This window comes from Sylvia atricapilla, chromosome 3 (assembly GCF_009819655.1).
Source record: "Sylvia atricapilla isolate bSylAtr1 chromosome 3, bSylAtr1.pri, whole genome shotgun sequence".
NCBI lineage: Eukaryota > Metazoa > Chordata > Aves > Passeriformes > Sylviidae > Sylvia > Sylvia atricapilla.
This window is the reverse complement of record NC_089142.1, coordinates 58238652-58265546: the sequence shown is the minus strand read 5'-3', so window position 1 is coordinate 58265546 and position 26895 is coordinate 58238652. Positions and strand designations below refer to the sequence as shown.

Here is a 26895-nt window from a genome sequence, read left to right as displayed (position 1 = left end):
AAGCTGTGAATTTTGAGTACCAAATCAAAAGAACAAGGTTGTCACAGGTCTTTTATTGAAAAATCAAACTTCTTAGGTTATGCGAAATTTGATATCCTTATAATTACTCAAAATTTAAACTCTCTGCTAGAAGGCTTCTACAGCTCATGCAATTACTGCAAAGTGATAATTCTGTGCTGCCTCACCCTGCTGGCATTACATAAAAGGGAGTTTGTGTTGTGCAAGTATGAAAAAATGCTGATAAGTGTAGAAATGTGCACTTTCAGAAAAAATTTTCAGAGTAGAGAAATGCTTTCAGGTCTTACTTGGTCTCTACCTTATTTCCTATTATTGTTGTTGTTGTTGTTGTTATTGTTACTACTGTTATCATTCTCATTAATATATGAAGCTCTTCAGTATGGTTTATTTTTTATTAAAAACCCCATAAATAAAATTTAAACAAGTATTCCTTGTATCTTTAGATTAGGGTAAGCTTTTCATAGATTGTTACTACTAGATATGCTCTCAAACTGCATAACCTTCCCTCTCACGTCTCCCATTTTTCAATGAAAGACTTCCCTTTGCTGATGACAACAAGGTTGATCAGAATTCATTGCATTATTCTTAGAGATTTTCAGTATTTAAAATAATCACAGGATGTAAAAATAAATGCTAAATTATTAATGCATTAATGCACTTCTTATGTAATGCTGAAGGTCTCAGAAAAAATGTGCTGATAATTTTCTGTTAAGATGAGTGCAAGAAAAATAGAATTGATTGTATTCCAGCAAAATTGTTAAGTAGTATTTATGTGTCTGTTCTGATAAAATAGAAGTTTTAGCTTGTGGTTAGCCCTGTGATGTGTGGAGGCCTTGTTTTCTTATATGTTATATTTGCTCAAGTTTGTAATTGAAACAACTTGCCTTAAAAAGTAAAACCAAGCTTATTTACAATCATATGTGGTTGAATAAACTGCACAAGAATGTTTTCGTTATATGGAGGTAATGACCCTTGGTAATAAATTATTTCACTGGGAGGCAAAAGTAAAAGGGCATTAACGAGATATGTTTTAAATATGAGTGGCATTAGCTCTTCCTTTCCATAGCTGAATTTTCAGCAATGTTAAATGTTTTGCGTTGGCTAATTATGGGGTTTTTTTTTTGAATAGTTTTTCTGCTGTAGTGCTACCATGTAATATTTAATGCTTTAAGCTTGTTGAAACATGGAATATTTGCCATTTGTGCTGTAACTGACTATAATTTGTGGTTTTGCCTCCTGTAGAATGATCTGAAGCTCATGTTTACATCGGTGGCCGATAACAAGTACTTAGTTCTACAGAAATTAGCAGAGGCAGCTGACAGACCAGAAACAGAACAAATGCAGGTAATACCATGTATGTGTCACTTAGGGAGAGGGGAAGAGGTAAAGGTTTTATCCAAAGTATAAATGGATTCTAGAGAACAGTTGCTTTAAATGGGAGAAGATACATGTTCACGTGAAGTGTGGGAAAATGAGCATGCCCAAGAGTGTGCTACACATAACTGTAAGTAAATAAAACAAAAAGGCACAACAACAAAAACAAAAAAACTAGCAAAAGTGTCCCTTTCATCTCCCCACTGACCTAGTACTTAGTTATGTTTATACTGGACAGTATTTGAAAACAAGAAAATTTCAATAAACAAAAAAAGTCCAGAGTTTTGCTAAAATGTCTGATGATTAAACTTTATGAAGAACCAGAGGCACTTGTTTGTTCACTGGTTTATAGTGATGTCTTTAATGTTACTCATTTTAATTTAATTAAAGTTATTTTTTAAATTATTTTTCTATGAATAATTAATTATTTATATGGAAAAGTATATCCTGTTTTCTTGTTTCTGTTTTGCCAGTGAGAAAAATTAATGAAGTATGCTAAGGGCTACTTTTTGTAGATATTAATTTTATTATTGGTGTCTGGTGGCTGAATGGAGGAAATTCAGCTAAACAGACGTACAGGACTTTGTATACCTGACATTCAAATTTTGAAGGAGTTTGTGTCTCCTATATGATGAAGAGAGGTCGCGCTGTGTCTGTCTTTTCTGTGTTTAGTGATGCCAAACATTGGCAAAAATTTATTTCCAGTATGATTAATTTAACTACCAGCTAGGAAAACAATGTGGTAACAAAAGGAAGTGAAACTATTTGTTTCAGAAAATCTCCCTTGGCTGATACGACATTCAGATTTAAAAGCATTGCTGCTTGTTCAGTATGTGATTAGGAAAGTAGAAATAAGGTCCTTAATCAGCCTGATTACTTAAATTGGAGGAAGTGGAAGTTAGTGACTGTATTGTGCAAAGTCCTTGCTGCTGAAAAGTCACATACATAGTTTAAAAATATTTGGATAGGAAGCTCCCAAGAAAGGGCCTCAACAAAGTACTTTAGATACAAGAATCTACCTCACACTTTTAACTTTGTTATAATCTACATGTGTTACTTCAGCAGCAGAGACCTAGGGAAGTTTGTAGCTTCCATTGGAAAAACTCATCACCTTCAGACACTTGGAAATATCCATCTGTGTTCTTAAGTTTTCCAAGAAAGGGGAGGTACAAGTCTTTTTTCCTTGACAGTAATTTTGGCCCCATCTGAGTCTTGAAAGGGAACTGCACACAGCTCTTTGCCTTCATACATGGATTCTACTGTGATGGTCGTTTGCTTGGTGCTCAGACATGAGAGGAATGACAGTTAAAAAAAATTCTCAAAATGACATTGTTACCTTAAAGATAAAGTCTTTTGGGCCTCTACTATATAGTTAAAAGCATGGAAATTCATAGCAATGTTTGGTATAAAAAATATTAAGCATAGTGTTTTATATGATGCTAAAACACTTTGTTATAAAAAAGAAATAATGATGAGCTTATTTAACATTAAGAAAAAATGGGCTCTCCCAACTTGTAATTAATAAGTTTCCTTCATAGCATTGTTTAAAATTTCAGCATATTGAAAGTGTGATTAGTAGTGCAAGCAGGAAAGAATATGATCATAGGCCAGCTACACTGCTGTTACTGAAACTTAAAACTAAGCAATGTAATTTTCATATACAGGTCATACTGCAGGCAGAAGAAGGTTTAAAGGAACTAGATGCTGGAATCAATGAATTAAAGAAGCGTGTAGACAAACTACAAATTGACCAACCCTCTGTACAAGAGTTGTCTAAAATCCAGGTATGGTTCATTAATTCCATCCTACCACCTTTCTCACCTGTGATATCAAAGGAATGCTTCTTTTTATTGTTCATAAGACAGTTTAGGAAAAGGGATTTAGAGGTATTTCAGTATGTATAAAAGATTATGTTCTCTCTGGTTCACCTAGTTTTACATTTTTGCTTCTTCAGATTTTCTAACATCTCTGATATTAGCAGCATTAATTGTAAAAATCTAAAAAACTGTGTTTTCTGTCAGCTCTTGTCCACTCCCTTTTCACACAGATGATATTAAGCATGTAAACATAAATTTGCTGAAGGTTCACCCCTGTTCTCACCAGTCTCATGATCTGTGGTTTAGTACAGTCTCGCATCTGTCATTCAAAGGAAGGGGGTAAAGGAAGATAGAGAGTAAAGTGAGACCTGAAACTGGAAATGTTCTGCTTTTGCTAGAACACCTCTCATGTCAATACATGTGGGTAATTGATCCACAACTTCTGTAAAGTTGTTGAAAGTCCTTTTTGAGCAGTTTGGCTGATGCAGGGGAATGCCTGAGGAAACACCAAGGGCAAGGTTTATGACTGAATTTTACCATTTACAATGACATAATAAATGGGAAGCAAATAAAATAGATGAAACTGGACCATAAACTTATTAAACCAGCAAGACAATGATATCGATTAAAAATTAATGACTAAGAAATAAATTACAAAGAAATCTGTCTTTTGCCCAGTTCTTTATTGCTTTGGTTTTAGTGCCTCCTCCTGGTTTGCCTGGGAGCTTTGGCTTTTGGGGTTTTTTTCTCTCAGTTTTTGTGCTATTATGTGCCTCTTCCATTTCAGTTTCTGGAAATGCCTTCCTTTGGATTTTTCTGACAGTTTTGATTCTAACAATTTTCTATTTAAGGCTAGGAGAGCCAGCTGCAGTCTCAGGGTGGGCACTTTGTTTTAGCACTGGATGATCATAGAGATGTTTTGGTTGTTTGAATGTCTTGTATAGATTAAAAGTATGGGCTTGCTTTGGTTTTTACAGTGAGTTGTATGTATTTTTCTTGCTACTAGCAAGATTCTGGGTAAGGAGAAGGAAACAAATCTGGCTTTGAGATGCTTATGGTCTGTATCCATGATGTAATCCATGCAGTGCTCTGCTCTGTATAAAAAGTTAACAGCATGTGCATCGCCCTATAGTCACTGTTTTTTGATACATTAAGCCAAATCTTTGCTACTTACATTAATCCTTTGGGATTCTGCTGGAGTTTCTTTCCCAGGTGCATGTACTTTAAGGAGTTGCAGATCTTGCTTATTTTTTCTGTCATTAAATGATGAGTTAATTTATCAATAAAGTCAGTGTATCTGCAAACTCTTTGTGGGCTGGAAATAAATGTTGCTCTGCTAGTATTCACAGAGAGTACAGGGACAGTAAGGTTGCTTCTAGGAAGACATATAAGGTGTGAAATCAGAATCACCATTGCTGCCCTTTGCCCCCCAGGATAAGTATGATGAGCTACTGATGATCATTGGATCGAGGCGGAGTGATCTGAATCAGAATATGGCTCTGAAGAGGCAGTATGAGCGGGCTTTGCAGGACCTGGCTGACCTGGTAGAAACAGGCCAAGAAAAAATGGCTGGTGACCAGAAAATGATTGTTTCTTCCAAGGAAGAGGTTCAGTCACTGCTTGAAAAACATAAGGTAAGAAACAGGGGCATATTTCAGGACTAGTGATGACTGTAAGCTTGTGGTCATGGTTTAGCCCCAGTGGGAAACTTAGAACCACACAGCTGCTTCCTCCTTATGTGTTCCTTCCTTGGGGAGAAGGAGAATCAGAAAGAAAAGGGAAGCCTTGTGGGTTGAGAGATGAATCCTAATACTAATAATAAAATAAAAATAATTGAAATAACAAATATAACTGTAATGAAAAGGAGAGAGAGAAATAAACACAAGAGAAATAAACAAATTATGTAAAATACGGTTGTTCACCACCTCCTGACCAATAGCCAGCCTGTCCCCAAGAAGAAATCAGCAGCTTCCAGACAGCTCCCCCCAGCTTATTTACTGAACATGATGCTCTATTGTATGGAATATACCTTTGGCCTGTTTAGATCAGCTGTCCTGACCGTGGCCCCTCCAGGCTCCTCACACATCTCCTCACTGGCAGAGCAATGGAAACTGAGAAGTCCTTGACTTGGGGTAAACACTACTCAGCAACAAACAAAACATCAGTGTGTCATCAATATTGTTCCCATAGTAAAGCCAAAATGCAGTGCTGTACCAGCCACTAAGAAGAAAATGAACTCTATCCCAGCCAAAACCAGGACACTTATGAAGAGCAAATTGCTAACCATCTGCTCCTAAAGATTCAGGAGCTTTTCAGAACACTGGGCCAGACTGTATTTCAAATTGGAGCCAGTGAACCATTCTGACAGACTGAGTTTCAAATGCTTTGTTGAAGGGGAAACCAGATAAATTGCATTTTCTTCATTCTAATAAAAAGTTCCTAGTATTGTTCTGCCATGCTACATAGCAATTTCCTCCACCACTCCATTTATTTTCAAAAGAAATTTAGATTTGGTAATAGCACCCACAAATAAGACAAGTACTTTCCACATTTGCATTAGGCAGAAATTTTTGGGGTTGTTTCTCTAATTTAGGCTGGTTTTGTTTATGGAATTAGGGTCAGGATGGAATTTGTGTGGAAAGAATGACTGACTCCTTTCTTTGAATAGACCATTGTCCTCTTTAAATTACGCTGGATTTCATTAAATGTTGTGAAGTGAAAGGTTTACCTAATTCTGTGTAGATATTTGATTGCACTGTGGATGTCTTAAAATGTTCTTTCAGTAGAAATGAATTGAGGTACAATTGCACTTTCTCTTTTCTATTCTCCCTCACATCTGAATTTTTCAGGAGTATTTTCAAGGGCTGGAGTCTCACATGATCCTGACAGAAACACTTTTTAGAAAGATGAGTAGCCTTGCCCTCTTGAAGGAAACTCAGTCACATTCAGAGGTTATGACACGAGCTTCAGCTGTATTAAAGCTGGCTCATAAACAAGGTGTGGAGCTGGAATACATTCTAGAGGTAAGAATTTCTGTGGCTTTTTCTGTACTTCCATTGTGAACAACCACCAGGATGCTCTATAATGCTGATTTCCCGTGCTTGGACATCAGTCCATTTTGTCATACACACAAAACACTGATAGACTACATGCAGTCTTTTCTATTTAACTGCTGTGACCCTCAGGTGGCACAAGTTGTATTCCTTCAAATCTAAAGAGCTGCTTAGTTTTAGCTGGTTAAGGAGAGCATGACAGTTTTATCAATGGGCTCTTACCAAAAGTTGAGCTTAGCACAAGGATGGTGTCTTTTCACAGGTTCACTGGAAATTTGTGCTGTTATTTCCATACTCTCACAACCATGTAGCTAGCTGTAGGATTTCAGATTAAAAAAAAAAAGTAATAACATTTCTAGGTACCCATATTTATCATATACATGGATAATTTGTGCTTGTAGACCTGGATGCATCTGGACGAAGATTACCAGGAGCTCACCAGACAGCTGGAGTCTGTTGAAGGAAACATCCCCACTGTTGGTTTGGTAGAAGAGACGGAGGACAGGCTTACAGACCGGATTACACTTTTTCAGGTTGGTGCTTTGTAGACATTCTCTGCAGAAAGGAGGGGTTAAAGGGATCTCTTACAGTTGTCTAGTCCAGCCTCCCACTTGAAGCATTACAGTTATCATGGGCTGGATCAGCAACAGCTTTGGAAACCTCAAAAGATGGAGATCCCACAGCTGACCAGGGGACGAGTTGCAGTCCTGCACCACCACCTACTATAACAGGTTTTCTGTAATACCCAGTCAGTAACATCAATTTTCAGCTTGTCACCATTGTCCTTTTTATATTGTGTGGCAATACTGAGAAGCATTTACCTCTATCATCTTTTTAATTCTATTGCAAACATCTGTGGATCTTTGTTAGACTGGCCCTTATCCTCCTGTTTGTCCTTCTAAAGCAAGCACATTTCCTGCAACCTTTTTGTGAAGGACATGTGCTCTAGGTCCCTAAATAACTTAGTAGTTCTCCACCAGACCCTGACTACTTCCTTCTTCCTCAGCTCAGTGAGAGATGGGTAGGCACAGTCAGATGGAGTAGATGTGGCCTCATCAGCACCATCTAGATGAGGATAATAAAATAACTTCATCTAGTTGTTCACAGTCCTGATATAGGCCAGTGCTGTGGCTTGCCTTATAAGCTGCCAAGTCAAATACACTACCAGTTTCCTTCCTAACCTGTACTGAGAAATACAGCTAGTCAGTCCAGGGTGCATAAATTGCATTTCTTCAGCCTTCCAAGGTTTCTGCTGTCTCCAGCCTCAAGTTCAGTAAAGAGTCTCTGGACTCAGTCTGCCATTTTTTGTCCCAGCCACTCTCCCTACATTAGTGTCATCCACAAATGTACTGAGCGAACACTGACTGCCACGATCCATGCCTATAAGGTGTTGAAGATATTTGGGATGAAATATCAATAATCTCTGGAGTACTCTGCCCATTGCAACCTGCCAGCCAGGCATCAAGCCTTTGATCACTAGCATTGGGACTGGTAATGCAGCTCATTTTCAGCCCACCAAACAGTCCATTTTATCCAGCCTAAACTCTCTTTGCTGCTAGAGGAGGGTCCTGTGGGAGATGGTGTCAAAGGCCATCCTGAAGTCAGTCTGATCCACAGAGACAGTTATTTTGTCATAAAAGGCTGGTAGTGAATTTAAGTTGAGTATTCCTGGTCACCTCTTGATCCTTTTTGTCATTGGAGATGGAATCCAGGAGAATATGCTCCATGATCTTTCCAGAGAGCAAAGTGAGGCTGAACAGCCTGTGGTTCCTCAAATTGGCTTCCTCCCCAAATGCAACAAGTAGTTTAAATACAGGTTTTATACCACATCCTGTTTCTTTGGTCTAGTGTTTTATTTTTGTCTCCTTATACTAGACATTTCAGTTGGGGGTTTTTCATTCTCTTTTTTGTTTTACAGAAAAATGTCTGTCAATTTTTTCTTGAAAATTGACTTTGTATGGTTATCTTTTTTAGCTATATTACCAGACAGCTTTCTGCTTTTCCAGTGGTTATGAGGACAACTTAAGCAATCTATTGTGTGGAGGGGTTGTTTTGGTTTTGTTCGATGCAAGGCATTGTTTGTGTCTTCCTGACCATAAATTAGTTTTCTTCTTTGTTTTTCTTTTCAGTTACATGAACTAGGTTGTTCAAATCCAGTTGTTGTACTCTGTTATGCCATAGATTTTGTTAATTCACCACATTTAGCTTTAATAGATTTATGATTATCTTAGAATTTTTTGAGCCATTGTCAAGGAATTATTTTTGTATATATGTTATGTGTAAGTACACAGACTCACACATATATAAAGATAAATTTTTAAATCTATTAAAAACTCTGTAAAAGAGGAAATAAGAGCTATAGAAAGCTCATGTATTCACTATAAGATCAGTAGTTTTGTACCTTTTGTATTCAGATTACATTCATCAAAACTGAAAAATGGGAATGCATGTACATTTTACGCCCAAATTTGTATACCAATGTACAGATGTTTTGAAAATCCATACTATTTGTGTAATGATAGTGTAATGTAATGATAGGAATTTAGCAGGTATATTTGCCCACATGTACAAATGCTTTACCCATCCACAAGTCACCATTTAAATAAAATCTGTCTCAGTTCCAGGTTCATTCTGAGTGATAATATTAACGACTTTTCCTTTTTCATCACCTTTTTTGCTTTCTTGTGCTGTAAAAATCAGTCTCTGTGTTCACAGTTTTGGATGGATGGGGTGATCTTCTGTTTTGTATCCCTGAAGAGCAGGAAGGTAGATCAGTAAAAGAGTAAGATGTCCGGAGAGCTGAGGATAAGCATTGCAAGGGTGAAGAGGGAACCACTGTTAATAGTTCTATATTGGACATCATTAACGTTCATTGCAGTAGATGGTAGGTTTTCAGCAGATGGTAAAGTAAGTTCTGGTATTTTAATCAATTTCTATCAGAAATGGTGTTGCCTCACAAAGGTTCTTTTCTACTACAGTATAGAATATCTACATGAAGGAGGAGCTCATCATAAGGGAGGAACCAATAGATGTATTGGCATGATTGGGTTTGTGGCAGCACGGTCAGCTTTTGAGCAGATTACCTGCATGATAGTTCTTAGGGAGGTCTAGAGCTGGAGCTGAGGAAAAATTTGATGTTCTGTGGTGGCAATGGATGTGCAAATTGCATTAAAAGGAAACTACAGGTTGAGAAAGCGTGGTAGCAGAGACCTGCAGTTATCTAACCATCTCCTCCGTCATTACAGCATCTGAGGTCTAACCTGACTGAATACCAGCCTAAATTATACCAAGTGCTGGATGATGGGAAGAGGCTCCTTTTTTCTGTCAGCTGCTCAGAACTCGAAGGTCAACTGAACCAACTAGGGGAACGCTGGTTAAGTAACACCAGCAAAGTCACCAAGGAGCTTCACAGGCTGGAGACAATACTGAAGCACTGGACGAGGTAATGCTGATATAATGGTAAACATAAAGTTCTTCACTTGTGCTTTTCAGGTCAAAGCCATTCTGGACCCAGACATCTGATTCAACATTTAAAAGAAAGTGCTTTGAGCTCTATATCATAATTCAGCTGCTCTTCTGTTCCATAGAAGTGCTGTTGTACTCGCTCATTTGTAATAAAAGATGTAGCAGATAAGAGCTGGTGCAAGGAAATCAGAAAATACTTTCTCAGATGAATAATTTAGAAGCCTCACGTGCATACATGTTGATAAGAAGACTTGTGTTGTTTGCTGAGTAACGTGAGTGGCCTCAGCATATTTTAGTGGATGCATTGCAGCTTCTGGGTTCTTGTGAGTCTGTGTCATTGCATATGTGGAGGGGAGCTTTTGCTACCTTGCTAACGTTCATATGCTACTTTTGAAATTAATTATCTAATTAATATAAAAGCTTTGTCTATGAATCCCTGGCTTATATCTGGACATTCATATTCTGTTATCTCATTAGTTGCTTGGCATGTGAAATAATATGGAGGTGGTTTCTAAAAAAAAAAAAAAATTAAATTTCTGCTCTGAGGTACTTTTTGATAAAGATTTATGAAGACTGAGCCTTCTAATGGAAGTGAAAAGTCTGTTTATGGGCATTGGGTGGGGTTACAGCTTGTCCAAAGATGTTTGGGACCTATTTACTGTCCTTCATTAAACTTTTTTCTACAGGCAAAACTAAGGCACTGGTAGAAATCATAAACATAGTGGCTAAAATAGGAGCTTCCTAGTACCCTGCCCATCTATAAAATTAAATAATGTTTTTCTGAAATTTGATAAAAAATAAAATTTCAAATCTGGTATTCGGTATCTTCCTCTAACACATGGAGGAAAGACTGCTCAGTTGGAGGCAAGAACTGGTGATGACTGTTTTAGTCTTCTTTAAACATCTTCCCAGGTATCAGAGTGAATCAAATGAATTGACACAGTGGTTGCAATCTGCAAAGGAGCGACTTGAGTTTTGGAGCCAGCAGTCTTTGACTGTTCCTCAGGAACTAGAAACTGTCCGAGATCACCTCAACTCATTTTTGGTAAGTTCTTCATGAAGCTGGGACACCCATTTCTCTCCAATTCCAATTAAATAGTTGATTAATCAAATGGTTAGACTTCTTCTCATCATTGATGAGTATGTAGGTAAGCAGTTCTTTAAAATGCTGTTGTATATACACATTAAGAACTTCTTTGCTATATGCAAGGATTGTAAATCTTGAGGATTCTGAAAATAGAAAATGGTTTTATGACTAAACACAATTTTTTTTCTAACTTATTCTGAAGTATAGCTGGTGAATACTAATAGAAAGTGTACATTTTTACAGGAAAGGAGGATATTCCTAGCTTTCTGAGGTTCTAAAACCTCAAGTAAAATAAAAAAGTACTTAATTATTTCCACAAAAAAAAATTCTGCTTACAGGAGTTTTCAAAAGAAGTGGATGCCAAATCATCACAGAAATCTTCTGTCCTGAGTACTGGGAACCAGCTCCTTAGGCTTAAGAAAGTAGATACAGCTGCATTGCGTGCAGGATTGTCCAACATTGAAACCCAGTGGACAGAGCTTCTCACACAAATCCCAGCAGTACAAGAGAAGTTGCACCAGGTAAGAAAGCCAGCAATGGTCTTCGATATTCCAGAAAATTAAGACTGTACAGTTGTCACTGACTAGTTGCTTCCTTTCTCGATATGTCCATGTGAGGAAAGATAAAAAATGTTATTTCTGTTCTGTTGTGGGAAAGCTTACACTTGGATTTAAATCCTGCCTGTCTAATACCCATCAGTGTTAGTTTCAGACTTCATAGTTACATTTGTTTAATTTTAACCTAAGAACAGGTGAGGATTCCTTCAACACATTGGTATGCTTTCTGGAAAAAAGGATTTCACATCCTTGTGCCCTGTCAGGTTTGGGTAGTGGTTTTGTTCAAATTGAATAGGTTAGATTCCAGTCTGTGGAAGACAAAGCAGATCTAAAAACATTCTTGATTTTTGCTAGTTTGTGTCGGTACAGGAGGCTTTTGGCTGTGTGGTTTTGGGATTTTAATGTTTCCATACTGAACTTAGAGAATTATACTGGTTGAAAAGTTGCCTTAATATATATAGTTGCTAGGGGATTATTAGTTAAGCTGTTGCTTTAGTTTATAACTTAGAATGCTCTCAGAGTTAGTAATAACTTTGTGGTTTACAGGGGGAGAGGAAGGGTCACAAATCTTAACTGAGTCTGTGGTAGTAAACAAAATAATGTCATTCTGTAGTTCTCTGAATTGTCCTGTAATGCAATATATATATGTCCACCTAAGAATGTCATAGAACATGTTCTTGAGTAATTAAATGCAGGCAAGCAGTACTCTATCTACTACTGAAACTGGGTTAATGCAAAGCAAGGAATTCTTACCCATTTTCTTCACAACACACATTCTAAGTCTGTTATCTCAACAGCTCCAAATGGACAAGATTCCTTCTCGCCATGCCATCACTGAAGTTATGAGCTGGATTTCACTGATGGAAAACGTAATTCAGCAGGATGAAGAAAATATAAAAAATGTAGTAGGACAGAAAGCAGTTCAAGGTTATGTCCAGAAGTACAAGGTACTGAGTGGCAATATTAGTAATTTTCCTTTTGATTTATCCCCATTATTACCACAATTAAATATGTAGAAATATGGAAAAAGAAGTGATTTGGGGGAAAAAAATTCACCAGCTTTGTGGAGAGGTTGGACTTGTATGCAAGTTTGAACTCTGAAATGTTTGATACTGTGGAAAAGAAGCCAAAATTACTTTTACTCTGCTGTTTACTTGTGGTAGGAATATAATTTTTGATATGCTTACCTTTATTTCTAGGAAAATCCAAAGCAATATGCACATTATTAAACCTTATTAGATCTGCCAGAGTGGATCCAGTCCTCCAGGCAGGGTCTTGCAAGAGCAGAGCAAGGGGGCAGAATCACCTCCCTCCAACTACTTGCCACTCCGCTTTTGAAGCAGCCCACAATGCAGTTGGGCTTCTGGGCTCCAAGCACACCCTGTTGTTTTATGTCCAGCCATGAGAACTCCCAAATCCTTCTCTGCAGGGCTGTTCTCAATGGGTTCATCTCCCCAGCCCAGGTGCAGCACCTTGCACGTGGACTTGTTGGACTAAATGAGGTTCTCGTGGGTCTAGTTCTCAAGTTTGTCCAGGTCCCCTGGATTGCGTCCCATTCTTTAGTTGTATCAGCTGTGCTACTCAGCTTCATGTCCTCTGCAGACTTGCTGAGGATACGTTTGATCTCACTGTGTCATTGATAAAGGTATTAAAGAGCACCAGTCACAAAGTAGAGCCCTGAGGGACACCACTCATCACCAGTCTCCACCTCAACACAGAGCCATTGACCAAAGCTCTCTAGCTCCATCTATCCAGCCAAATCCCTATCCACAGAATAGGCCCCCTTTCGAACCCATGTCTCTCTAATTTGAGATAAGGATGTCATTTGGGACTGTGTCAAAAGCCTTACAGAATTCTAGGTACATGGCATCAGTCAGTCTTCTCTTGTTGACTGGTGCAGTCATTTCATAGAAGGCCACCAGACTGGTCAGGCACAATCTTCCCTTAGTAAAGCTGTTCTGGCTGTCTTGGATCATGTCCTTGGCTTATATGTGCCTTAACATTGCTTCCATGAGGATCTGTTCTGTGATCTTCCTGGACACAGGTGTGAGCCTAACTTTCCTTTGTAAAGATAGGAGCGATGTTTCCCCTTTTCCAGTCCTTGGGTATTTATTTGTCTGACCACCATGACTTTTCAGATATGATGAAAAGTGGCTTGGCAACATCAGTCAGCTCCCTCAGGTTCCTGAGATGCATCTCATCAGGTCCCATGAACTTGTACCTATTGGCCTTCATCAAGTGGTGCTGAACCTGCTCTTCGCTTACAGTGGGAGGCACTTGTTTTCTAATTCCTGGTCAATTGCTAAAAAACCCTTCTAGTTGAATTGTGATAAAGATGTAGCTGTTGAACACGTCCTCTGTTTTGCAGGAAGATGAGAAATTGTGGTACTCATGTGCTGCTTTGTTTATTCCATTTTTTGGTTTTTTTTTTCTTCCTAGGGTTTCAAGATAGATTTAAATTGCAAACAGTTGACTGTCGACTTTGTGAACCAGTCAGTGCTACAAATCAGCAGCCAGGATGTTGAAAGCAAGCGCAGTGACAAAACTGATTTTGCAGAACAGCTTGGAGCAATGAACAGACGTTGGCAGATCCTACAAGGCCTGATAACAGAAAAGGTAAAGAAAAAACCCTAACTGCTCTGGAGTAAACTTTCAAAACGCACAGAACAATAAGATTATAATGGTTGGAAGCCTCTGCAGTCATCTAGGTCAATCTCCTGCTCAAACAGTTAGATCAGAGGGGACTTGGTTAGATGAATCTTGAAAATTTCCAAGAAGAGATTCCACAAACTCTTCTGGGTAGTTGGTTCATGCTCAACCACTCTGGTAGGGGACAAGTTTTTGTCTTGTTCCCATGTTTTCCCATGAAAATCCTAGGGTTTTCTGTGTTGCAACTTGTGACAGCTGTATCTTCTCCTTTTATTGAGTATCTCCCACAGTAGTCTGCCTCTACATTCCCCATGCCTCCCTATAAGGAGTGGACAGCACAGTGAGATGATTCCTTTGCCCTCTTTTCCCCAAGCTAAATGAAGCCAGGGTTATTATTAATTCTATTGAAAATACTAGATACATTTAAATTTGAATGTATATACTGTTTCTAAAATCTGAAAGCACTGAATTACAGGAAGGCACTACTTTGCATTGGTCTTCAATGATTTATATAATTGACCCAACAGTAAAGATCATTGTATGAGAAAGTATATACTCATTTTTCTTTGCAGATCCAGCTCTTGGAAAGTCTACAGGAATCCTGGACAGAATATGAAAATAATGTGCAGTGCCTAAAAACTTGGTTTGAAACCCAAGAGAAGAAGCTGAAACAGCAACAAAAAATTGGAGACCAGGCTTCAGTGCAGAATGCTTTGAAAGACTGTCAGGTAATGTCTACTTATAATAGTGTTCTCTTTGCAAGAGTTGGAAACAATGGTTGATAAATCCATGTGAGATCTCCAAATTGGTGCAGTCAGTGACTCAGCTCTTCTTGACTTCAGAAAAGGAGAGATTTCATTCCTAAGATGCAAGCAATAAAAGAAGAGGAAGGAGCCATAATGTCTCAGAGTTGTTTAAGACCAACTAAAGTCATCATTATTTTTACAATGGATGTTTCAAAGCATGCTAGGCATACTGAACCAGAAGACTGTCAAAGGAATATGTTGTCATATCTGTTTAGCCAGTCTTACGGGATTTTTTTCTGCCTTTTCACTATCTTTCCTCCATGCCCTAGTTTTTTCCTATTCTTTTTCCATCTTATATGTTCCACCTGACTGTTCAGAAAAAAATGCTAGAATCCAAGAGTTTTATGCTTTCATTCGGAAAGTTAGGAATTGCTTTTTGTTGTTGGATGGGTCTTTTTTTTGAATATTTAACAATCCAGAAAAAGAAACAGTCATGATTATAATATGCAAAGATGAGATGAGACAAAGTGCAGCTATACATAATGCATGTAAGTTCAAAACCACCACAGCTTTTCACATGGAGTTCATAGAAGGATGACACAGCAGTGAACTGGGTATCACAGTTGTCTCTGAACATCTTGCTCAGAGTACACATATTTAAATAGTAAGAAGCTTACATCAGGCCAGAGTTGAAATTTACAGGTGTATAGGCAGAACAGATAATTTTGGATTTATAGACAAAGGCTTTCACACAGTATCAGGCATCACATAATTTTTGTTCAAAAGAATTTTGTCCTGCCAGATACCACATAATACAGTTCACGCCAGATGAAATTAAAGCTCTGTCAGACCAACTGAATGCACAAAATCTTGGTGTTCTCGGGCCCATAAAAGGGAGTGAGGAAGTGTATTTATATTTATGTGTCTCTCCTGCATGAATTTAATTAATGGGGCAAATATAATCTAGCCTTCATCTCTTCAAGAAGAGAACAGCTGTAAATTCAGATGAAATTTGTAAAAGAATTTGCTCTATATTCACTAATATATTAAATCCATCTTTGTTTCTGTAAAGTTAAATAGGGTGGTTAGGCCAGATATGTTAGAGGTCAAGTTTTTTTCTGAAATTTTTGACCTAAGTTTTCAATCTGTCTGAAGTACTTAGTTTTAATTCAGGTATTTTTATGGTTTCAGCACAATATAACCCATGTAACCCATAACTGAAGCAAGGGTAATTTAATATAGCCTGACATAATCAGCAGTCTGTGCTTGGCTGGAGTTCAAAGCTGAATCTGATTTATCACCTTTTTGATTCTTTTTAGTGAGGGAAGTTAGCAAATACACTTGGGGAGTTATTTCTGAATGGCAAGACTTTGATCAGCAGAGAAAAAATTGTTTAAGAACTAACTGTGTCAGACACTCTCAGTTATCCGGTTCAACTAGTACAAAAGCTAGAGTTTATTTATTAACCGATGTTAGTTGCTGCTTAGTGTCGTATTAATAAGTGAAGGAAACTATTTTTTCCTGTCATAGGTTAGAAAAAACAATGCATCTTTAATTCAGTTGTGAGTTTCAGATATATTTGGCGGGTCTTGGTATTGGAAACTTTTACCTGTCTTACATACTGAATTTTTGAGCAACCTTGTATAAAGTTAAATGACGTTTTTTAGTGCAGGAATCCACTTTTTGGGAAGTTAAACTTATTATGTTCAACTTAGAAGTGTTTGTGTTGTTGTCAGCTGGTTAAAAAATGTTGTATTACTCTGGCTATGCTTTGGAACAAGGTCCTGGCTAGATGTTTGAAGAAATGTGAAATAATACAGAAAAAAAAAAAAAAAGGTTGAGAATAAATAGTTCCACAAAAATGCTCTTGCAAATATGTGTATAGACAGAAGTGTGTCATATTTATGCAAAGATGAATTCTTTTACTAACAAGTGTTTGCAAGACTGGGGAAAATTTTGCTCCAAATACTTCCCCAACCATGTACAATGTAAAGTCTCTTATGGCAATGGTTCAGTTGTTATGTTTCAGGATTCATAGGGAGTGAAATTTATTGAAAGACATGGGGTGTCAGGTTGACCAGAGTTCTGTTGTGTTCTTTTCTTTCTCTGTTGATCTGTTTCTCTCGGTAAGGAGAGGCTTAAAGGAAATTACAAAATAACCTGAGATCACATGGTATACTAGTTAAAGTCAGAATATTCCAGCATTTCTCCTATATTTTAAACTAAGGAGCTTATGGATATCTTTTCTATATCAAGGTACTACTTAGCCAATTAAACAAGCAGAAATACTCAGTTATCTTCTTTTTTTCTTTTTTTTTTTTTTTTTCTTCTTTTTTTTTTTTTTTCTCTTTCCTTAGGAATTAGAAGAATCAATAAGAACAAAGGAAAAAGAAGTAGAAAACGTAGAACACAGCGGTCTGTCTTTGGTACAGAACAAGAAAGAGGACGTCTCCTCTGCTGTTATGAATACACTGAAAGAAATTAACCATTCCTGGGCCAATTTGGATCACATGGTAAAATAATCCCTAAGGAGAAAACTACAGCTCTAGGAATAAGGCATAAAGGAGAGGGAGAATTAACAGTTGCAGCTGGTGGATTTCTCCTGTGTTACAGGAGAGGAGATTCTGAATCATGTCCTTCTTCCCATCTCTCTAGCTATCAATCCCCAAGTTTGTGTTGTACACTCCACATAAAATGGGTGTAATATTTCTTATTTCAACAATGCTTTTAGTCATTGTAATTGAAGCTTTTTAGAGGCTTCCTAATATTTAGTGTAGAGGTATCAAATTATCTGTCAGGAAATAACTTTCAGCATTTCATTCAAAATTTGATTGACATGAGTCTCCCTTCTCAGGAGGAATGCAGTGTGTTAGTGCAAGCCTCTCTGCTGATTTCCATAGGCTGATTTTCCTGCCTTAGGGATATGTGTAGTCTCAAGGAATTTCTCTTGATCCTGCTTTGGACCAAAGTAAAATGAATTTTGATTTCTTTACGGTTCCTTCCATCCAACGTTTATGAAATGAAGTAGAGCTTTATGCTGTTCCCAGTGTAAGCCCAGCTGATAGTTGTACAAAATCTTCATTATTCAATAGGTTTAAGATTAGGCATGTGGCACAAGAAGCATGTGAGATCCAAAGGAAGAAAATAATTTAAACAAATCCCAAATAGCTGGAATGCTTTTAATGTACTTTTCTGTTTATTCCCCCCTTCTCCCAGGTTAGTCAACTGAAGATACTGTTGCAATCCGTTCTTGATCAGTGGAGCATTTACAAAGTGGCTTATGAAGAACTGAACAGTTACCTGACAGAAGCCAGATATTCTTTGTCCCGTTTTTATCTTCTTACTGGTTCTCTGGAAGCTGTGAAAGTCCAAGTTGATAAACTTCAGGTGAAAAGAGTTAATTTTGTCTGAAGTTGCATGGATGCAAGCTAACTGTAGATTTTGGCTTGTAAGAAGTAGAAGTAAAGACATACTGGCAATACTAAAATCACATGACATTAAGAGAACACACTGTAAACCAGCCACTGCATGTTTCATTTTGCAGAAAAATTAATTTGGGATAGTTGTTTTCTTTTTAGATTTTTTTATGCCATTCTTTATAATTTTTAGCCATATCATCAAATTGTTACAAGTTTTTTAATCATGCTAAAGGCCGTTAAAACTAAAGTTTCTCATGCTGCTTCATCAGGCTTTGGAGCTACAGGTGCATGTTGAGATCACAGTTTTAGCCCCCCACCAACCTTGCAGTAGATTGATGATCAAAAAAAAAAAATAATGCTCCAGGAGCTGAGACACTCACATGTTCAGTTAATTTACCATTGTAAAAAAGCATAAAATACATGGAGATTCCTTTTAAAAAATTATAAATTAATAACAGTGGAAATAATTTAATTAAATGCAAATACTTGAGTTATTGCTCTATTACAAAAAATCCATTTATTTCAACAAAAAATTTTCATCTTTGAAATCAAAAATAATTACGTAAACATTTTTATATGCCTGTAGTAGAAGAAATTCTGTTGTTCTTATTCTGTTCTTCTGTATTTGCCAGTGAATTTAAATTTACATTATCATTTAATTTTTATATGAATTCCAGACATATAAAAAGCCAAATTATCTGAATATGGACAGCACTTTCAAAACTAGGATTTAAAGAATATCCAAGAATGGCCTTTACAGCCATTCTTCTGGATTTTACACAGAAGAAGTTGGTAAAACAATAGGTGCAGAAAATTACTTTTTGCTGATTAAGATTTTGAATACAAACTAAGGGTGAGGTTTACTGGGCTTTCATACTGTAATAATATGCATAAAAATATTTAAGTTTAAAAAAAAAGAAAAAGCATTTTCAGAGAGTTGTAGAGTGGGTAAGGATGGAAGGACCACAGTGGATCATTTGGTCTGACCTCCCTGCTCAGGCATGATTGTCCCAGAGCACATGGCACAGGATTGGGTCCAGATCATTCCTGAGTATCTCCAGTGATGGAGACTCCACAACCTCTCTGGACAATCTGTTCCAGTGTGTGGTCACCCACACAGTAAAGAAGTTCTTCCTCATGTTCAGCTGGAACTTCCTGTGAATCAGTTTCTGCTCGTTGTCTCTTGTCCTATTGCTGGGCACCACCAAGAAGAGCCTGGAAGCATCCTCTTGGCATGTCCCCCTTAGATATTTATGTACAATAATGAGGTGCCCTCTCAGTTGCCTCTTCCTGAGTCTGAACAGGCCGAGCTCCCTCAGCCTTTCCTCATAAGAAAGTTGGTCCAGTCCCCTCATTGGCCTCATTTCCCTCTGCTGGACAAAACACACTTCCCTGACAGACATACATCATGGTGGTAACTGAAAGAGTGACTCTTATTTTCAGAATATGGATTTCTTCATGTTGCTACTTTTTCATCTTGTTCTAAACAGGAAAATGGTATTTAGTTAGTTTTCATCCATCTGTTAAGTTTCTTAATCTGAATCAGTCCATGTGCTTACTCATTCTGCACAAAAGTACGTGTTTAGAATGATTTCTTTTACAAGATTTTTACGTTTTGCAAAAATACAAGATTAAATTTACTTTTTGCTATATCTGATAAAAAATCAAATTAATCCAAGAACAATCTTTATATTAAACAACCTATTTATATGAAACACATGAAATCAAGTTTTCATTCATAATCTAATCCAATTGATTAATACTATTTTGAAATGTTTCTACTTCATGTAATTATATTAACCTATGGTTTTATTTTGTTTCTTTGTTATTCTGCTTTAGAGCCTACAAGATGAATTGGAAAAACAAGAGAACAGCTTACAGAAATTTGGTTCTGTGACCAATGAATTGTTGAAAGAATGTCACCCACCAGTGACTGAAACACTTACCAACACTTTGAAAGAAGTGAATATGAGGTAGAAAATGTCTTTGTGTTAAACTTTAGTTTCCATAGCAAATCTGTATTTATCCATTATCCCTGTTTTTCTTACATTTTATTATTTTTAGTTCCTGGGGTCATGAGGAGTTTGTTGGAATAGGCAAGTTTGTCCTTTTGCCAAGGACTGAAATAAAAGTCTTATTTACTGCTCAAAATAAATGAAATACCTTCTCCAGCAAGCATTTGGGCATTAATATCAATAGTTTTGCTCTGTGCTTGACTGCAATCAAGATTCATAAATACCATGCTGGAAAATAATACTGCACTTGAAATTTGAGAACTGTGTCTGAAGATTTTGTTTGCAGTAATTCAGTGGTTTGCATCAGCTTCCCCAAATTTTAGGCTTCTATCTCTAGTTGTAGGAAGGACATCATAGACAGGAAGATCTAAGCCCCTCACCAGTACCTTGGCAAACACCTTCCCCAGCTTTGAATTGAGGGTAAAAGGGTTTACTCAAATACAGAAAGGGAAGATCTAGAAGAAAAAAGATAGTTTGGTGGAAAGTTGGGAATTTTTTTGAAAACACAATCACACCAAATTTATTTTAATCTGTGTTCAGTCCTGTCCTAGAAGTGGGAGGAGGGATTATTTAACCCCGTTTAACAATTTCAGTCATGGCTGGCAGAATTTTTGATCCAAAACCTTTGCTTTTCATCATATAATAATAATTGAGAAATATTGCGATTTTCTTTGGTAAGGAAACAGGCAGTTTGGTAACTACCAAGAACATTTGAGAAGGCATGTGTTCCTAGTTGGTATTAGAGCAAAAAATTCAATGGGAAGTTATTATAGGAAGGACTTTCAAAGGAGATTAGATATTTAATCGAATAATGGAACTATAAATATTTTTAATATATCTGGGAATATTTTACAAGTGAGTTACACAGAGCTTTATGACTTTAAATACTGCGTCAGTTTGGGAGGAAATGGCAGGAGAAGAAATGATGTCCTATTTACAGCTGTTTTGGGTCTCTTACAGAAATCTGTAATCTGCTTTTGGCAATGTGTGGTTGGTCATGGATGCTTTGTGATGCTGAGGCTACTTAGTGGAAATAGCAGGAGGTTAACTACAAGTGTGCTACAGCTCTGACCACCAGCATTAATAAACAGCATCCAAGATGTAGCACAGATCACACAAATTGTGACAGCTCAGAAAAGCCTGGTTTGGTATTGAAACAGAAATTTCTTGGGTTTATTTTCACCAAATGTCTGGATCTTGATTATTGCCAACCTTTTTAGAGGTCAAGAGACCATGGGAAACAGCAGAGAGAAGGAGGGATAGTTGTGGACTCTCAGACTTCCATCACTCATGCAGTCTCTGGTTGTTCCCCAGGTGGAACAACCTCCTGCAGGAGATTGCGGAGCGGCTGCGTGCCAGCAGGGCCCTGCTCCAGCTGTGGCAGAGGTACAAGGACTGCTACCAGCAGTGCTCCTCCACGGTCCAGCAGCGAGAGGAACAGACCAACGAGCTCCTGAAGACTGCAACCAGCAAAGACATCGCTGATGATGAAGTTACCACTTGGATTCGGGACTGCAATGTATGTTCAGTTAAGCTCTACAGCTTTTCTCGGCTCTGTGGGCTAAGAAGAATCTCAAGAGACTCTCCATTGCTCAACTCTGTAGTTGGTGTTTTGGAATCTTGTATACTAACCTATTTCATGTTACTGATGCAGCTTAGGCATAGGAGAGACAGATTTATGTCTGCTACCCAAATCTCATGAGTTTTTGATCTCTCTTTGAATATTATTTGATCTAAATGTTGATCTCTCCATTAGTTGTTGTGATGTTGTTTCAGAAACTTATATCTAAAGTCTTCTGCCTGGAGAAGGTGAATAAATTACATCATTTGATTCAGTCTTAAGTTCCTGCTTAAAGAAGGTATTCATGCTTGGGAAGGTATCTCTACCAAGTCTTTTGAGTTCCTTATAATGGAAGGAAACTCAAAATCCTTTGACTATATTCTCACCAATCAAGACTGTTCACATTTTCAGAATGATGGAGATGTCTTTATCCTTCTTTACGGAAAGACACCATTTGTTCTGAAACCTTGAGATACTTCCTTTTTCAAGATTGTATCTCAAGGCAGCAGAATAGTTTATCATCTCTTTGTGTTTTCGGTTCTTTTGAGCTTAAGTTAATGTTAAGTGTCATTGACCAAAGAAAATAAAATATGAATTATCTCAGTGTAAGCAAAACAATTGCAGTGAGAAAAAAAAATCTTAGTATTTAAAAAATAAATATGTTCATGATCTTTTGGAGCATTTGCTGCAATGGTCAGGCATCATGGACTAGCAATTTTAATTGTTTGGTTCCAATAATTTATTTCCTGATGTCCCATTCTTTAACAATCATTTTAGGCCATTTATAAAGTTATTTATTCAGCCCTCCTGGTAAATCAAAGCAGGAAGAAAAGGCAGGCCTGCACCTGAATTAATTCATAGTCAAGGCTGCCACTGCTTAGGACCATCATGTCGATAAATTCAAAAGGTTTCTTTCAACAGTTATTGCCTCATCCTCAACTCAGGCTTGTTCAAAGGTAGTTGAGCACAGTCTTTTTTCTGTTCTTTTCAATACAGGTTCTTTGACATATCTTTTTTATTATTCAAGTCACAGAATGTAACTGGAAAGTTTGATATTGAAATGCAGTAGTAAATACAAATTTTCCTTACAGTGCCTGAGTTGAGTCACTTCATTGTTCCTTTAAATCAGGGAACGATGACACCACCAGAGTGTCAGGTTAACTATTCATGTTCTTATTCAATGTGTTGCCACAGGATGTACTCACAGATCTGAAAACAGCACAGGAGTCTCTGGTTGTTCTTCAAGAACTGGGGGAGGAGCTAAAAAGCCAGGTGGAGGCTTCAGCAGCAGCAGCCATACAGTCGGATCATCTGTCTCTGAACCAGAATCTGTCAACCCTAGAGCAGGCTCTCCGCAAGCAACAGGCTGCACTGCAGGTACACAGACAGTGTCTGCAGTCCTCAAATGCAATCATCCTGTGCTCTCTGAAAACACATAAATTAGCTAAATCTGCCTGGGAAAAGAGGGTAGTGTAACCTGTTAATCAGCTTGTCCTAGACTTCCCAGAAAGCCAAAGCTTAGAGTAGAAAATACACTCAAGTCCAGCAAAGAGACCTTGTAAGAATGTCCAAATTCTGGGAAAAGGATAGCAAACCTCATGCAGGAAAACACCTGTGCCAAGGTGGCTGTATTTTCAGCACATAGTAGTGCTAACAACTGGATCAGCAGCTACTGCTCCCCTGGAGACAACCACTCTTCCCACCTATTTCTTCAACAGGAAAGAAATGAGAGATTCTGAATATTGTGTAGAATTGATTTTTTGCTGTTCCTATTAATGTCAGTGACCAGACTGACACCTACCATTTGTGTCAAAGCCTTTTTAGTAGATGTTCCCAAATTGCTTGTGTCACCAGGGACTAAAGAGCAAAAAAAAAAAGGAGTGGAAAAATGTATGCCATAGAAAGCTATTTGGATGAAAGAGCCACAAAGGTAGCAACTTTGCTTTGAGAAAAAAGAGAATTCCAGCAGTGTCTGAGATGTGCTGTCACTGTACTATAAGGAGACAAAACACAGGAAAATATTTAATTTAAAATTGCAATAAGAGTTTCTAGTTCTCTCTGCTAGCAATTAAACTTTTTTTTCATGAAAGAAGGTTAGGAAAGATTATCTGTTTCAAGGTAAGGAGACATTTATGCACGTTGATGCAGTGTTGCCTTTACTGTGATAAGAAATCCTCTTCTAACCTTAAAAATTCAACTAATTTCAACAGTCTGCAAGTTAAGCAGCAGTTACAATTGCTCCTAGCCACTTTAACGGTTTGCAAATCTATAATGAGAATAAACAGGAGTGTAATGTCAGTAAAGGAGGCTGTGAAGCCAAAGTTATTAAACTGTGGATCCTTTTGTATTCAAGGCTGGAGTCCTGGACTATCAGACCTTTGCCAAAAACCTGGAAGTACTTGAGAACTGGATAACAGAAGCAGAAGAAACATTGAAAGAACAGGATCCCAGTCACTCATCTGATGTCTCAGCAATACAGAGTAGAATGGAGCAACTCAAGGTGAATAATAAACGAAGGAAGTGCTGGGGTTTTTCTTCTGTTGGCCTGATATTTGTAGTGCAGGGTATACACAGATATACGTGCATTCTATAGGTGGTAAAGGACAACCCACTCATGAGAAGTGTAAGACTGAGAACTTGAAGTTTGATGGCAGTCAAGGAATGATTGTCACCTTGTCTCTGAGTAAAGATGAAATGGGCAGTCAAACTGTTCAGAATAAAATTAATAACAGATCAAAATGGACATAGAAACTGTAGCAGTTTTTGGAGATTTCCTTCATCTTGTTTTCTCTCAACATTTTTTGAATGTATTAAATTCCTGTCTCAGTGGTATCTCATTTAGGTATGAAGTAATTTATACATTTGGGTAACTTGATACTGAAGAAACATTCATTGTGTGTACTCTGTGATCTCCATTTGAGATCTTGCATTCTTTTCTTATTGTGGATCTTTTTTTTTCCCTCTCCTTTTTTCAGACGCCATGACAGAAAGTTGCTGAACTTTGCCATCTAGGCTGTTTTTTGTCATTGTAATCTTTGTTATTTTTCTATCAAGATTAACTATAGAAAGAATTCCACTTATGGAGTGAATTGAGTATTTCTGTACTGCAAAACAAAAACCCTAAAATAAAAAGTTGAATAATTTCAGTGGGAATTTACCAGCCTACAATTCAGGCTAAGAAACAAGCAAAAAAGGCTCACTTGTGTTGGCAGTATAACCATACATCTCTGAACACCAGCCTTCTTCTTCAGCTCTGAGCTGTAAATCCCCAATTCAGCAAAGCACTTCAGTGCAATTTGAGTATACTTCTCTGCACACTTTTGAACATGAACACAAGTCTTCTCCTTGTCTGGGACCAGAAGATGAAAACTGGAAATGCAGTTTTTTCCCTGGCATAAAGATTGCTTACCACTTGGTGGCAACCAAGACCATTCTAAATTTATCTAAGTGCTAGTTCATACTTTTCAAGTCAATAATAATATAATTCCTGAATTTCCCAGTTATCACTTTTATTGTTTGTTCCAGAGTCAGATGCTGAAGTTCAGCAGCATGGCCCCTGATTTGGACCGTCTTAATGAGCTGGGTTACAGGCTTCCTCTGAATGACAAGGAAATCAAAAGGATGCAGAACCTGAACAGACATTGGTCTCTGATCTCATCTCAGACTACAGAGAGATTCAGGTGGGGATAAATATAGATGGTTCTACAGTTTTCTACAACTTAGAAAGTATACCTTTTTCAGAATATGGAAATGTTTCAGGTATTTTGTAGACCAAAGCTCCTTTTCTTTGGTGTACTTAAAAATAAAGAGCAACACCATAGAGCTAAGATGCTCGTTTTGCCACAAATGAACAGGACTTGAAATGAGTAGGACTACTATGTTTTTAACTATTGACTAGATAAATTCAGTGAGGTAGCTAAGTGGGAAAGGCATTACCATCTGATTTGGAATTACCTGAATCCCTCTGTCTTTCTTTCAGTAAGTTGCAGTCTTTCTTGCTGCAACAGCAGACCTTCTTGGAGAAATGTGGGACTTGGATGGATTTATTAGTTCAGACTGAGCAGAAGTTGGCAGTAGAGGTTTCAGGAAACTACCAAAGGCTTTTAGAGCAACAGAGGGAACATGAGGTAAGTAATCATCTACATTTATGCGTTGGTAAAACACATACTATTTCTACATAGAAGGAATGCACATTGTTTTTTTGAATGATGCAGTAGCATGCTTTGAACTGTATTTGTGTGCACCATATGAGGAAAACTTAAAAACAGAAGCATGCAAATATGTCAGTAATAAGCAGTGTGGAGGAGGACTTGAGTGTCTGTGTATAATGCATCACAGTGCCTGTGAGTGCATGTCCCCTGTGTTTAGCTTACTTCAGATTCATTTGTACCAAGGAAACCAAAGCTTCTTTAAAAACCTAATGATTCTCATGCCATTTGGCTCTTTGCCTTCACTCATATTTGGAGAAAATCTCTATTCTGATTTTGTTTATTTTTTAATCATCAGTGCATATAGCATTTGAAAAGCATGTAAAAGGAGGAGTTTTCTGTTAAGTACTATTTATATAATTTACCATGGGGCCTCCATTTGAGGAGGAGACATCTCCATCATTTCCTTGGAGAACAAACTGATTTGGTCTTTGTTACATGCTAGAGTCATTTGTTTGTAACAAATCAGGAGCTACCACAGCTTTTGCTGCAGGGAAAAACTGATTCAGAGTTTTTACTGGTACTAGATTCAGGTTTTATGGTTCTTTTGTGAAGTCAAGTGGTGCACATTTTTTTCTCCACCCATATTCTTACTGCCAAGAATCCTGGTAGAGATCAAGTAAAAGAAGTCAGTTTTCATACCAGAGCTCCCCTGTGGCCCCAGTAGTTTCAGTTCCCACAACTTTTTCAGCTGACCTTCCCTTAGACTCTTAGACTCAAGCCAGATTACAGGAAGAGTTATGTCCTTCCCCCTCTCCTGCCTTATATCTCATGGCATAGTGTTTGAATGAGTGTCTGATAGCAAAAAGTAATTCACAACCATTTTTAGTATACGTTTGCCTTTTCATCTAACTGCCTTTGCTTTCACAAATGTCATCCATTTCATTACCTTTCATTGTTGCCAGCATTAACTGGACAGCCTCTGT

General features: G+C 37.6%; 1 protein-coding gene across 1 annotated transcript in view; it reads left to right on the top strand.

The window, feature by feature from the left end:
• Positions 1-26895, top strand: part of SYNE1 (spectrin repeat containing nuclear envelope protein 1) — a 286213-nt gene that overhangs the window by 208314 nt on the left and 51004 nt on the right. The window contains exons 102-120 of the mRNA XM_066315491.1: positions 1261-1362; positions 3057-3176; positions 4643-4843; positions 6059-6232; positions 6664-6795; positions 9508-9704; positions 10640-10772; positions 11153-11335; positions 12169-12318; positions 13811-13987; positions 14593-14748; positions 17124-17279; positions 17983-18153; positions 20025-20158; positions 21515-21719; positions 22956-23138; positions 24115-24261; positions 25287-25441; positions 25741-25888. Of these exons, the coding sequence (XP_066171588.1) occupies positions 1261-1362; positions 3057-3176; positions 4643-4843; positions 6059-6232; positions 6664-6795; positions 9508-9704; positions 10640-10772; positions 11153-11335; positions 12169-12318; positions 13811-13987; positions 14593-14748; positions 17124-17279; positions 17983-18153; positions 20025-20158; positions 21515-21719; positions 22956-23138; positions 24115-24261; positions 25287-25441; positions 25741-25888 (3024 nt within the window). The remainder of the gene's footprint in view (positions 1-1260; positions 1363-3056; positions 3177-4642; positions 4844-6058; positions 6233-6663; positions 6796-9507; positions 9705-10639; positions 10773-11152; positions 11336-12168; positions 12319-13810; positions 13988-14592; positions 14749-17123; positions 17280-17982; positions 18154-20024; positions 20159-21514; positions 21720-22955; positions 23139-24114; positions 24262-25286; positions 25442-25740; positions 25889-26895) is intronic.